Below are 15,170 nucleotides of genomic sequence, written 5' to 3'. Positions count from 1 at the left end.
CACCACAATAAGCCTAGGTAATATTCATCACCACACACAGTTACAAATTTTTGTTCTTGTGATGAGAACTTTTGGAATGTACTCTCTTGGCAACTTTCAAGGATACAGTGAAAATATGGACTGCTTCATGACTTTGCATGTCATCCTTGCGCAGGGGCCATGCTAACCTCTGTATCATTCCAGTGTTAGTATATGTGTTGCCAAAGGGAACACTGGGATGATTTGTATACTTTTGCACATTAAGCGATCAGATCCCAAATGTATACAAACTATTTGTATGTGTGTGTGCGCGCACGTGCACATGCACGCACTCTGCTATTCTGGGGTCAATGGTTCCAAACTGGAAAATAAAACAAGCTAAGGGGGGCTTCCCTGGTGGCACAGTGGTTGAGAATCTGCCTGCCAATGCAGGGAACACGGGTTCGAGCCCTGGTCTGGGAAGATCCCACATGCTGCGGAGAGACTAGGCCCGTGAGCCACAATTGCTGAGCCTGCGCATCTGGAGCCTGTGCTCCGCAACAAGAGAGGCCGCGATAGTGAGAGGCCCGCGCACCACGATGAAGAGTGGCCCCCACTTGCCGCAACTAGAGAAAGCCCTCGCACAGAAACGAAGACCCAACACAGCCATAAATAAAAATAAAAAAAAAAAAAAAAAAAAAAAAGCTAAGGGGACTGAGGCCTAGATCTCTAGGCTGACACGTGGCTTTCTGGCAAGCCAGCAGGAGACGGTCTTCAGTCTCCAGGGAGGTAATGTAATATGCAGGGCAGAGGTTAAGAAGCAGGTGTTTCCATTTTTTCAAACAGCTGACTCAAGACGGCCTGCTGTTACACCCATGGGAACTAAGGCTGAGGGTGATAAAGCAGAACCAAGCAGGGACCTCAAGGCTTCTCACAAACCTGTTACCCCAGCGAGCTGGGCCCAGGGATCCATTCTAGGCCCTTCCTCATCGGTGTCCCCTCGAAGGCACAAGAGGGTCCACTGCCGCCGGCTGCACTGCTCATCATGGAGGAATTTGACCAACAGGATGGACTTGGATAAGCTGAGAACCAAGAAGGCCATGCAGACCGTGAAGAAGACCCCTGAGGGAAGGAGCCAGAGGAGGTGGAGTTAGCAGGGGTCTCTGGGCCTCTTCCTTCCCCATCTGAAAGGCAACATCAGATCTTGGACAGAAGTGATGCAAGACAGGTACCTAGCGACCCCGGAGCTGCTTACCAATCAGAGGGGTGCTCACTGTGCTCTTCGGCACCTCATCAGACATGTTGACCCTGAAGACGGTGTAGCCCACCAGCACGCTGCTCTTGAACACAATCCTGGCATGGCAGGTGGGCGGGAGATAGAAGCTCCCCAGGTCCACGAGCATTAGGAAGATGCTGGGAATCAGCAGGTTCACAACATAGACCAGCGGGCGCCTACGAATCACCACCTGGGCAGGGACGAGGAATCTGTTGACAAGAGGGTCTAAGCCAATGGACAAATGTTTGGCCAAACCCCTAGCCAAGAACGCTTTCTGCCGTCCCAACATTTCTGTGTAATGTGAAAAGTCTATGTAGTTTAGAATAGGAGATTATCTTGTGGTTTAGAAAACAGAAAAAAATCCTTTAAGCTTTTACATAGAACTAATATTAATATTATTAATCATTATAAGAAGAAGTTACCATTTATTTAGCACTTGCTCTATGCCAGGCACTGGAATAAGTGTTTCATATGATTTGTCTTATTTAATCCTCACAACAACTCTGAGGGCTGGGTATTATTATTATTTTTTTTAACGATTTTATTGGAGTATAATTGCTTTACAAAGGTGTGTTAGTTTCTGCTTTATAACGAAGTGAATCAGGTATACATATACATATATCCCCATATCTCTTCCCTCTTGCATCTCCCTCCCTCCTACCCTCCCTATCCCACCCTTCTAGCTGGTCACATAGCACCAAGCTGATCTCCCTGTGCTATGTGACTGCTTCTCACTAGCTATCTATTTTACATTTGATAGTGTATATATGTCCATATATACACTACCACTCTCTCACCGGGCTGGGTATTATTATTTCCATTTTACAAACCGGGAAACTGAGGTTCCTAGAGATTAAATTGCTTGTCCAAATTCACATAGCTAGTGAGTGAGAAACTGTTTTAAAACCAGGTCTTACACCATAATCTTTCTTTTTAAACCATTTAGTTTGCAACATATTGTATTGGTTTTGGTTTAGTCTCTCTTCTTACCTGGAATGCAAACACTTTAGCACCTGTGTATCTGTCAGAGTCTGGTTAGGAACAAATAGCACAGTTAAACTGGGAAAGTTGAGGAGGGCTTGACAAGGTGTGGGCAGGACATAGAGAAACCACAAGGAGGAGGACAATACTCCTGGGATTCGGGGGACTGCGTCAGCTGTTCCTACCCTTAGGCCTGAAGGGACCAAAGACCGGGAATGTGGTTGGAACTTGAGGGGACAGAAAGCTGGTTGGACTTGTGGCTTCCTCTTAGGAGCACAGCCAGCTGGCGGAGACGCCATGGGGTGGGGAGAAATGGAGAGATAAATGCCCCACTCACTCTCCCCCTCCTTCCAATCTCCTGCCACTGTCTCCCCTGCCCGCTACTGGACAAACATGACCAGGAGTCCCAACTCTACAGGCCGCAGACCAGCCTCCAGGAGCAAAAGTAGATGTGAGGTGGGGGCAACTGCAGATACCCAGCAGGACCTGCAGCACTGCTGGGCAGAGAGCTGCTGAGCAGTTTTTTAGCTGGGAATTTAAGACTCATAAAATTACAATGATGGCTGTTGCCATTTTGTTATACATAGCTTCTCTGGGATGGGAATAGGAGATGTCTGTAATTAACACAAAATCTATTCTCATCCTTCCTGGAGAGAAACTATGATATGACAGGGCTGTTTCCCCATCAGACACTTACTGCTTTGCAATGACCATTTGAGGGTGAAAATGGCATTTTTAAATCCTTCATGGGGCCAGAAATAATACCTATCTTACAGTGGGTATTCGATACATGTTTACTGAACAAATGAATGTTCTGGGCCATGTTGCTATTAGATTTGGAAAAACATGATGTCTGAAATCTCCCATTTCTCTGATTCACCAAACAGCTGACCGATTTCTACGTGTCAGATAGTGTGCTAGATACTTTTTCACGTGGGATGTGATTTATTTACTCCTCACTGTCAGTTTGTTGGCAGGTAATAGAGCATCCCCACTTTATAGATTTTTAAAAATAAAGCTCAGCCCCTAGGTCAGCTGAGTAAGTGGCAGAGCTGGGGTGTGCTCCCACATCTTCTGGTTCCAAGCCCTGTGCTCTTTCCCATACAGCCTACTCTGAGCTGAGTTCAGGGTCTTCTCTCTCACCTCTGCCTCCCTCTCTGGACGCGGATCACATAGACGGGAGCCAGGGCAGAGAGCAGGGACAGAGCAGAAGGTGGTGGGCGAAGAGCCTGGCTGGGTGAGACCAGATGTCACCTTGCTGGTGAGAGCAGGGCCTCCCCAGTCTTTGGGTCTGGAAGCACGTCCTGACTCACTGGAGTTCTGCAGACCAGAGCCATTCGGCGGATTGTAGTCTGGCTATTGTCTTTCACATGAGACATAACTGGCTGCAAATATCTAAACCAGAGTGACACTCACTGCTTTGCAATCATTTGGTTAAAATACATTTTTACCCAAGTGCAGTCAACAAGGAAAACCATGACCTGTCATCAACCTGCACCTTTCTACTCCCTTCGTTGTGCTGTGACAGACATAGCCGTGGTTAGGAGGTGCAGGGGGAAGGGAGTCAAGGGGCCAGAGTCCACAGCGGCTCTTGTGTTGTGAACCCCACCTGGGCTGTTGGTGATCTGGCCATATGGGGAGATGGGGGCGACCAAGCCTGCTGCCTCTGGAGGGTAGAAGTGGGAAGACCCCCAGAGACTTCATGGTGGATATTACATAAAGGAGATGAAAGGAATAAGAATACCACCCTAAAGAAAAGTACCAGTAGGCATGTTGGTTAAGCAGAAAGAGCCCAGACTTAGAGTCAAAGGAACAGCAGAGTTCCCAAGCCCCTCAATTTGATGTGCTGGTTTAAGTGATTCTGGGTGGTATCGAACCTCTCCATGCCTTGATTTTTCCCTTTTTAAAAAAGCAGTTTACTTTTGCCTTGCCAAGCATCTTGGGTACAATTGAGATTTGCTGCTGTACTCTTTAAATAAAGTTCCCATGTAAATAGCACACGCTGAGATGACTCTTCTCCACCCAGAGGCTGATGCAGAGAGTGAATGGAAATCTGGGACAGAACCAAAGACGGGCAGTGTGGCTCCTTAGGGTCCCTGGTTCCTAGGAAAGTGCAGTTTCACCAAACCTCATGTTCCCCAAGGTGCCAGGGGAGAGGCCTGGCAAGAGCTAAGAGGCTGGGAGGCAGGCCAGCTTCATGCAGTCACAATGAGCCCTGCACTGAGATGCGCCCATGCTTGGGTTTGTGCCATTTTGAAATTCTTAATAATTTTTAAGCAAGGGGCCCTGCATTTTCACTTTGCACGAGGCCCCACAAAGTATGTAGCCTGTCCTGTTGTGAGGATACTCCTCACTGGCTATCAACAATAGCTGAAAGTAAACAGGTAGGTACAAGTGTGGACAATTAGCTTGGGCTGTGACATAAAGCAGAAAGCTCTATGTCTATGTTTGGCTTGTAAAATCGTAAAACTAGACAGACCCTCCAGAACAACCTTAGCCATTTTTCTGCCTTTTAGCAAGGATGTTCCAATTCCTAAGACAGATCAAATATTTCCTACAGTTTTGGTTTTCTTCAAGCACAAAGGACCCACCTTTTTCTTTAAGTTGATCTGGGGGCAATGTTACCTATGGACTAGACTAATTTTCTCTACAAGCCCAGTGCAGCCTAAAGAAACTCTAATTTTATCCCACAGTTTTCGGAAATGTTTTGTTTTCATGATCTCCTTTGATTCTCAAAGCCCTTTGTTCCCCCACTCAAGAAACATGAATTGAGCATGAACAGAGTATCAGGCACTATCCTAAATAATAGAGTTAGAACTGGTGACAGGACAGGTCTCTACTCTTGCCCCTCAAACCCCCAACCCACGTCTTATGGGATCAGGAACCAGATTCTGATGGCTAGATATTTCACAAGTCTGCAGATCGAAGTTTGCCCCAAAATGGACCATACCCACGGTCTATACTTGATTTGATGACAAGATTTGGGACTGAGTTTATGCTTAGGTGATATTCTGGTCTTAGAATCAGTACTGGAATGGGTTAAGACATTTGGGGATGTTGGGATAGGGCGTCTATATTTTGCACATGGGACAGACATGAATTTGGGGGAGTCAGAGGGTGGCAGATGGTACTGGATTGAATAATGCCCCCCAAAATTCGTGTCCTTCCGGAAGCTCAGGATATGACCTTATTTGGAAATGGGATCATTGCAGATGAAATAAGTTAAGGTGAGGTCATATGGAATAGGGTGGGCCCTTAACCCAATATGACTGATGTCCTTGTAAGAAGAAGAAAAGAGACATACAAAGGATAATGCCATGTAAAGATGGAGGCAGGCATTGGAGTGATATGTCTACAAGCCGAGGAAAGCCAAAGATTGCTAGCAACCACCAAAAGCTAACGGAGAGGCATGGAGCAGTCTCTCCCTCAGAGTGCTCAGAAGGAACCAACCCTGCCAACACCTTGATGTCAGATTTCTGATCTCCAGAACTGTGAGAGAAGAAATTTCTATTGTTTTAAAGTGGTACTTTGTTACAGCAGCCCTAAGAAACTAATACAGGCGACTTGGCCAGTAACACACAGTGGAAGGATGCCACAGACTGGACTGGAATATTACTGCTTATCTTTAGTTGTGTGCCACCATCATATAGGATTAGGCACATAGTTTCTGGAGTCAAGTCCAGGCTCCACCAGTCACCCTATAACCTTGGTTAAGATACTTAACTTCTCTGCACCCCAATTCAAACACTTGTAAAAACGTGGATCCTTAGAGTCCCCATCTCATAGAGATGTGAGGATTCCAGTATGACCTCTTAAAACAGTGCCTGATTTGGAGTCAGTGCTTGGTTTTGTGGTTACTGTTATCATGTCTCCCTGGGCAGATTTTGAGGCCCGTGATAGGAACCAAGAGTCTTGTTTTATTCATGCTTGTGTCCTCAGTGCTCAGCATTGAGCTTGGTGCGTGATAAGAACACAAAAGGTGTTCACTGAGCTGTATTAGAATCTGTTAATAACGCTTCTTTTAGCTCCAGTGGGGTGGGAGAGTGGAGTGAGCCCAAAGGGGGGCTCTCATCTTAAGGTCAGTGTTCGGAGGGCTACTTCTCTGCAGGTCATGTCAGGCAGTGACCCCTGCATGCCAGGGGACGGTATGTCACCAGCTCAGTGAGATACCACTCTCTGCAGAACTGCCCCTACCTAGAGCCCATCATTTCTAATGGACTAAAGGAGCTGGTGCCTTTAAATTCCACAGAAGGGGAAGAAAAAGCACTTTGGTTTCAGTCCGTGTTCTCCATTAGACACCCTTCAGGTGTTAGCAATATTATGCCACAATTTCATTATCCATTAAAGCCAGGTAATAATAAGTACACAAAGGTATTTGGAGCCTACTGATGTTAATGAAAGAGATCAATCTAATTCAGAATGTGTATGTGGAGAGCTCCTTGGAGATGGAATAGGCCCCAAGGTTAGCCTCTAATTGCCTCCTTGATGGTAGACCTCACCAGTACTCAATTTTGCATGACCATCTTTATGACATAGTTGGAATTTTGACGCCCAGACTCACGCCTCATACAGAAGCCCATTTTCCTCCTCTCGCAAGCCCCTCCCAACATTCCCAATTCAGAAAGAATGGGAAAGTTGCAGCCATTTAAGTAAGATCCTTGCACAAGAGTGAGAGTTTCTTGGATCTAGACCATGGGTGGGGTTGGATTAGCAGAAAGTCCGTGATTCCAGGGTTACTTGAGTGACCCTGGAAGGGCTTCTAGGGGTCTAAATTCTCTCTCTCTCTCTCTCTCTCTATGTGTATGTATGTATATATATATATATATATATATATATATATATATATATATATATATGTATGTATGTATATATATATATATCTGTGTGTGTGTGTGTCTCTCTCTCCTCTCTTTCTCTCTCTCTCTGGAGTGACCTAATAGAGCTTAGAAGGATCTTCTATCAAGTTTATGAGCTGCATTCAATGGATATCTCAACAAAATTAATCTACCCTACTCTAGAAAGGAAAATTACACCTGAAAATGAGGGTAAACAAGGCGACTTTCTTTCCCAGATGCCCCTCTGCATTTTTCTAGGAGTCCCCTGTGGGCCTCCCAATTCTGGCCGCATGAGCATTTAGGCAGTGAGAGGACATCTGTGGTCGGGCTCACTTTAGTTCCCACAACGGTCCACCCTTTTCTATCCAACATGAGTTCTCAAATTTTATTTCTACCGCCTCTCACTTCTACCCTCATTCTTTAAAAAACAAAAAAGAAACAAAACACTACCATATAGAAATCAAATGTTCACCCTGCTGTTTCTGGGAACCAGCACCTCTGACAATGTATTGGAGGAAACCTCCCCTCCCATGGCTGCTGGATCGGGTGCCAGGCTGCATACAGACATCCTCGTAGGCAGAAGTGCCTGTGCTCTGGGCCCCCTGTGGAATGCAGCCTGACTCCAAAGTGTCAGCGGTGCCCTCTGATCAACAGTACATGTCCTGGAGCTGCAGACAGGATTGCACGTTAGCCGGGACTAACGGGGCATCCGGAGCATTTGGTTCAGTATCAACGGCAGCACGTACATCAGGCCCAGGCTGATGACGTATTTAGAATAGATCTTTGTTCCTCCTGCCTGCCCCACTCGTTCCCTACCCTCTGCTGGGTAGCCTGGACTTGGACACAGGAGGTGATTAGATTGAGAGGGAGCTGGCCCTTTGCTGTCAGGACCCTGGCAGGCCCAATGTTGGCATGGAACCGGGCTCTGAATTTCGCATTATTGGCTAAAGGTCGTTGAAGGACCCCAGGGTGACTTGATTGCTAAATTCACAGTAGGATGTCTGGCACGGAGTAGGAGAACATGAGCCGACACGGTGCACATAGTGGGAATGCGGAGTCAGGGAGGCTGAAAGAGGTCGAGGGGGAAAAAGAACTGAACTGGAGAGTCACTCAATCTACTTTGTCTTGAAAGTTGCAGGAATGCTCCTGAGTCTGGCTCCCCACCTTACCAAACACGATCTGTGGCTCTTCTCAGGATTCTTTCCCTACTCTGTTCCCGAGGGCCAGGGTGGAAGGCAGCCTGCTAGATAACCAAGCTTAACCCCCAGGGCAAAGGTCCCCAGGCAGAAGTTCCAAGAGCATGAAATCGAATCGATGTCCCCTCCAGCCCCCCTCAATGTAAACAGTGAATGGAGAAGAAGTGTGGCAGTGAAGACAACAAAGGAATGGAACCTTGGTCCCTGAGATCCAGGGAGGAGATCGTCTCCTCTCTTTAACAATCTTTTACGCCTCTGTTCATCATATTTAACATGGAGCTAGGACATAGAAAACCTCTTGCCAGGACTTCCCTGGTGGCTCAGCGGTTAAGAATCTGCCTGCCAATGCAGGGGACACGGGTTTGAGCCCTGGTCCGGGAAGATCCCACATGCTGCCGAGCAACTAAGCCCGCACACAAGCCACAACTACTGAGCCCACGTGCCACAACTACTGAAGCACGCACGCCTAGAGCCCATGCTCCGCAACAAGAGAAGCCACCGCAATCAGAAGCCCACGTGTAGCAACGAAGAGTAGTCGCCGCTCGCCGCAACTAGAGAAAAGCCTGCACGCAGCAACGAAGACCCAACACAGCCAAAAATAAACAAACAAATAAATAAATAAAGTAAAAAAAGAAAACCTCTTGCCACTGTTGAGAAGACAATTAATATTTAGGGTAAAGGGTGACATGTAACTACAAATAATGCCTGCTCTATGGAGAGAGTTCATTTGTGCGCACGGGAGCACACACTCCTGTTTACCTGCCCCGTCTCCCATCTTTGTTTGTCTCCCCCGTGCAGTGTAGGTAATGGTGTGTGCAGCGTTCTCCGGAGTGCTTGATAGGTGACTGTATTCCACCTTGCACGTGCTACTCCCTCACGTTTCCCTTTAATGCTCTCCATTATTCGGGCTGCATCAATAATGTTTGTGGGCTGATATCTTTAAAATTAATGAGGTGTTTACTCTTAGCCAAGAAACTCATTGAAATTAAAAAAGCTTTCTTTTTCCCCTCCCTTTCTCTTGGTAAAAAAGTGGACAAACAAGCCACAATGCAAGCTTTGATAAAAACCAAGCAGAATAGGCAAGAACCCAAGCCCTACCGCAAGGAAGGTATGAATTGGGATTAGCTGGTACCCGGCGTTATAGATTAGTCAGGTTCAAATCACAGCTGTGTCTAAGAGGCCTTGATTTAACAAGAGCTTTGCTAGAAAGCTGCACACCACACCTTTTAACCAATGGAGGACTTCTGTGCCCTCAATAATCGCTTATTTCATCACCACCACTCCACTTAGCATATGATTATCCATTGTAACAGTAGCACCTTAGTCTAGTCTGACTTTTCCTTCTTATTCAAAAGGTTTGTTTCCAGGAGACTTCATCTGTGTGAATTCATCTGTGCAATCCTGACCTGTCTAGTCTCTACTTTTCAATCAGATTACCTGGCATGAAAGACCCTCCCACTGCCCCCAGCTCCCACTACCAGCTGACTTTGTGCAGAAAAGCAGGGCTGAATACTAATGACAAGTCTGCTGGCTGCAGAAACTTGCTGCAGACCACATGTCAGGATGGTTTGCCAGGAGGGAAGGAAGAACGGTGCCCCTGGACTGCAAGGTATCAGGCTTCACTGTCCTGCTCCCAACTGCCCCCCAGGTGTCTGCTGGACAAATTTCCCCAGGAACAGTGCAGCCAAGGGCATTCCCGGTGGCACATCTGAGAAGTCTGGGTTCTTATCATGTCGTTCTAGAGTAGTTGTTCTCTCTGATCCGGAAACCACCAGTGGTCTCTGTGGATCCTGCAGGTGATTTGTTAGCTAATCCCTCAAGATACTCAAGTTAATAATATGATAATTTTATGCATTTGCATCTGGGATTAATTAATAATTTAGTCAATTGCAAACAGGACATTAATGTTGAAGAGACACTCTTCTCCCAATTTTTTGTTGCTGTTGTTTGTGGGTTTTTTTTTTTTTTTCTCTCTCTCTCTCAGTAGCAATTAAAAGTGAGGCTGTTATATGTATTGAAAGGCTTGAAGATTCCTGCTGTAGTGGCTGGTTCAGGTCTCTGTCTGAAAACCATTCTCTTTATATTCACATATGGAATAGCTATAGCAGGAGTCCAGGATCTGTGGCTGAATCTCTGGTCTCTGAAATGCCAAAATGCAAGTGGATGTTGGAACCATTGGAATCACCTGTACTTAGGTGATAACGAATGAGAAGATGCAGGAGAGAGACTCCTCAGCCCAATAGAGAAGGTGAAAGACTGCAGAGAAGTGGGCAACAGGGACAGGAACGGGGAGGACCTACATTAAACTGAATCTGCGCAAAGTTTCCAGCGCTGCTCTGCAGGATGTTGTATGTTGAGGACACAGAAAGAAGTTCCCACTCACTGTCATTCAAAAATGCTTTTTGGTCATGTGTAATGTCTTCTCTGCTTCTCAGGAAGGCCAGGTCTACATCTTCCACTGAAAACAACAGAAACAGTTGACTTCCCATGGAGAGAGGCACCAATATTAACCCACTTTTCCAACTCGCAATTCAAATCCTTCCTTTTTACTCCTGTCCCCACATGGACAGTCTTATGGAGATGGGGTTCAATATACCATTTTGAATTAGGGGTAGGGATGGGAGATAAAAACTTTCTGGTCATGAAAAAAAGCAGCTATGAACTGAGGGTTTGTACTCCATTGTCTATAGTATGAGACTTCTATAACGTTCTCAATGGCAGTAGAAGCCTAATATTGTATTTTCAAACCAACAGCAGCAAAGGGCAATATCTCTGGGTACAATACTGTACTTAGTCTGAATTACAGCAGGAGCCAAATAACTGCAAGAAGAGATTTAGATTTATAAAAAGTCAATTATGTGCAAGAATAAAATAGACCTGAGGGACAGCATAATATAATAATTTCACCTATGTGTGCCAACCCAGCACAAGTGTGCTTGGCAACACTAGCAGGCTCCACCTCTCATGGCTTACCTGTGTGCAGAATGCTATTGAAGGTTAGGCTGCAATTCTGGATATCGAATGGAAAAGCGTATGTGTCTAAACTGCATGCAGAGACAAGTTGGATGGGCTTAGAGTGCTTAATGGTCCCAGATGAGTTCACGTAAACATAGGGAAGATCAGGTGATCTTTCAATGTCCACACTATATGAAACACAAAAGATCTTTGTTACAGAAAGCGTTTTAGTCATTCCAATACATAAACAGAACTGATTATAAGATGATAGTGACCGTAACACCCAAGACTAGCCTAGAAGTGCAAAGACAGAATCACACTTTACATGAGATAGTCACCCTGGCAAAGGTGGGTTCAGCAATGACACCCTTGTAAGTCAACTCACTTGCTAATGTTAAAACACAGACATAGGACTTCCCTGGTGGCGCAGCGGTTAAGAATCCGCCTGCCAATGCAGGGCACACGAGTTTGAGCCCTGGTCCGGGAAGATCCCACATGCCGCGGAGCAACTAAGCCTGTGAGCCACAACTACTGAGCCTGTGTGCCACAACTACGGAAGCCCGCACGCCTAGAGCCCGTGCTCTGCAACAAGAGAAGCCACTGCAATGAGAGAAGCTCACACACCGCAACGAAGAGTAGCCCCCGCTCGCCTCAACTAGAGAAAGTCCACGTGCAACAACAAAGACCCAATGCAGCCAAAAATAAAAAATATAAATAAATAAGTAAATTTATAAAACACACACACAGACACACACACACACACACACACACACACACACAGAGACATAATCCATGAGTAACATCAAGCATTAGCAATCAAATCTGTATCTTAAATGATGTCAACTCATGGTACTTCTAACCTGAATACTCCCAACAGTATGCTCTTCTTCAAGTTGAGAAACAAAAAATAGTAACCATGACTTAAAGGAAGCAGCAACCAGCCTGAATATTCTAAGCAGCCTAAACCCCACAGAAACACACCCCAGCACACTTACAACTCATTTATGATGATATCAGGAGCCCAGACAGCACTTAGAGGTAGGGAGATCTCTCTAATCTCATCAAACATGCTGGAGTTCCAGGATAAAAACTCATCATCCCAAACCTGTAGCCAAAAAGGAAACATCACAAAGGGGCAATGTCAATCTCATCAAAGAACTGAAGAGGGATTCGGATGAATAACTCAATTGATCAGCCTGTTGGTTCGATCTGTCAGGGGAGAGGACTTTCCATTCAACTCCTAAAGAGGGTTGCCCCAACCAGAAACCACGGCCATGTATCTTACTCAGATTCTAATAAATCAGGTCTGCTGCAGACATAAAGAACTAGAAACACAAGATAGTATCTATTTCTTCTAATAATTACATCTTGCAACAGATCGAGTTCAGGAGTCCAGCATGCACGGAAGAAAACAGAATCATTTACCTCACGATACCATACACTTGTCTTTAATTTTTGATTCTGTGCATCCTGCAAAGCAAAAAGAACATCCAAACCAAATCTTAGAGTGTCAGTAAATCAAAGCCCAATTCAACAGTATGACAATTCAGAGGAAGAAAATCAAATCCAACGAAATAATGCTGATTTTAGAAACATTACCTTGACTCTTCAAGATCTGAGTATTCTCAGTTCTTATTTATTACATACACCTGTCGCTATGAGCTTTACTATATTATCTATGATAAAATGACACACTAACTGCACTTGACATCTTAAATAATTTGCTAATCTCTTTCCTACTCTAATTGTTACTCTGCCATTAATCAGACTAAAAGATGATATGTAGTCGTAGCTAATTTTGGACTAAAAAGATGAGACCATGCTTTTATTTGTAATCAAAATGTTATTCATAATCTTTCAATGAGTGTTATCTCAACTGCCATTGGCAGCCATTCCTGCTGTTACCTTACGCTTGGGTTTCTCTGCTTATAAAACAGACTGAATGAGCTTAATCCAAGTGAGGTATATTTTTGGTGATATAAATAGATATGGCTTCCCATGTGTGCAATGAATCAGTGATTTAAAAAAAAAAGATCTCCCCAAACAAACAAAAAAACCCACTTTACTAATTTTTTTTCATATTGAATCTAGTAAAAACATGCTAAAATGATTATGTTCTTAGGGATTAAAAGAAAAGGAATATCTCATACCATATACAAGCATTAACTCAGAATGGATCATAAACCAAAATGTAAGAGCTAAAACTATAAAACTCTTAGAACAAAACATAGGAGTAAACTTCATGACTTTGAATTAGGCAATAATTTCTTAGATATGACACCACAAGCACAAGAAGCAAAAGAAAAAGTAAATGGGACTTCATCAAAATTTAAAACTTTTGTGTTTGAAAGGACATCATCAGGAAGTCAAATGACAACCCACAGTATGGGAGAAAATATTTGCAAATCATATACCTAGTAAGGGGCTTGTATCCAGAATATATAAAGAACTCTTACAACTCAACAATAAAAAGATAAATAACCCAATTTAAAAATGAGTATCAAAGGACACAGTCAACAGAGTGAGAAGGCAACTCATGGAATGGAAGAAAACATTTGTGGATCCTATACCTAATAAAGGGTTATTATCCTGAATATTAAAGAACTTCTACAACTCAAAACAAAACCAATATCCTTATTTAAGAGTGGACAAAAGACTTGAATACACATTTGTCCAAAGTAGATATACAAATGGCCAATGAATACATGAAAATATGCTCAACATCACAGCTATGGACCAAACTGTGTTCTTGCAAAATTCATATGTGACTGTATTTGGAGATAGGACTTTTAGGAGATAATTAAGGTTAAATGAGGTCAAAAGGGTGGGGCTCTCATCCAATAGGATTGGTGACCTTAGAAAGAGAGGAAGAGAGAATGATCTCTCTTTCTCCTCCCTGTGAGGACACAGTGAGAAGGCAGCCATCTGCAAGCCAGGAGGAGAGCTCTTACTAGGAAACAAATTGGCTGGAACTTTGATCTTGAACTGCCCAGCCTCCAGAACTGTGAGAAATAAATTTCTGTTGTTTAAGCCACCCAGTCTATGGTATTTGTTATGGCAGTCGGAGCTGGCTGATATAATCTCTAATCATTAGGGAAATATAAACCAAAACCACAAAGAAATACCATTTCACTCTCATTAGGATGGCTACTAGTTTTTTAAAAAGCAGAAAATAAGTGTTGGTGAGGATAATTGGAATTCTTGTGCACTATTGTTGGGAATGTAAAATGGTGCAGCTGCTGTGGAAAACAGTATGGCAGTTCCTAAAAACTTAAAAATAGAATTACTACATTGTCCAACAATTCCTCTCCTTGGCATTTACCCAAAAGAATTGAAAGCAGGGACTTGGACAGATATTTGTACATCCATGTTCATTATTCACAATAGCCAAGGGGTGGAAGCAACCCAAGTGTCCCTCAGTGGATGAATGGATGAACAAAATGTGGTATATATATGCAATGTAATATTATTCAGCCTTTAAAAGGAAGGAAATTCTGACACATGCTACAAGATGGATGAACCTTGAAGACACTATGGAAAGTCACAAATAAGCCAGTCACAAAAGGACAAATACTTTATGATTCCACTATATACAGTCTAAGTACCTAGACTAGTCAAATTCATAGAGACAGAAAGTAGAATGATGGTTACCAGGGGCTGGGGAATGGGAAATGGGGAGCTGGTGTTTAATGGGTGCAGGGTTTCAGTTTTGGAAGATGAAGAGTTCTGGAGATGGACAGTGGTGATGTTTGTACAAAATGAGCATGTACTTAATGCCATTGAACTGTACACTTAAAAAAGGTTAAGATGGAAATTTTATATTATGTGTAGTTTACCACAAGCAAAATTAATAATTTTAAAATAAGCAAAGGACTTGAGTAGATATTTCTCCAAAGGAGATATATAAATGTGGCCAATTAACACTTGAAAAGATGCTCGACATCATTAGTTATTAGGGAAATGCAAATC

General features: G+C 44.0%; 1 protein-coding gene across 1 annotated transcript in view; it reads right to left on the bottom strand.

Moving 5' to 3' along the window:
• Positions 1-15,170, bottom strand: part of HTR3B (5-hydroxytryptamine receptor 3B) — a gene marked incomplete at its 5' end in the record, with an annotated part of 76,200 nt that overhangs the window by 5,058 nt on the left and 55,972 nt on the right. The window contains 6 exons of the mRNA XM_082343941.1: positions 898-1,080; positions 1,214-1,424; positions 10,547-10,704; positions 11,220-11,389; positions 12,197-12,306; positions 12,627-12,671. Of these exons, the coding sequence (XP_082200067.1) occupies positions 898-1,080; positions 1,214-1,424; positions 10,547-10,704; positions 11,220-11,389; positions 12,197-12,306; positions 12,627-12,671 (877 nt within the window). The remainder of the gene's footprint in view (positions 1-897; positions 1,081-1,213; positions 1,425-10,546; positions 10,705-11,219; positions 11,390-12,196; positions 12,307-12,626; positions 12,672-15,170) is intronic.

This window comes from Balaenoptera borealis (assembly GCF_965194805.1).
Source record: "Balaenoptera borealis genome assembly, chromosome: 11".
Taxonomy (NCBI): Eukaryota; Metazoa; Chordata; class Mammalia; order Artiodactyla; family Balaenopteridae; genus Balaenoptera; species Balaenoptera borealis.
Note: the sequence above shows the minus strand (reverse complement) of the source record. Positions and strands in the feature narration are given on the sequence as shown.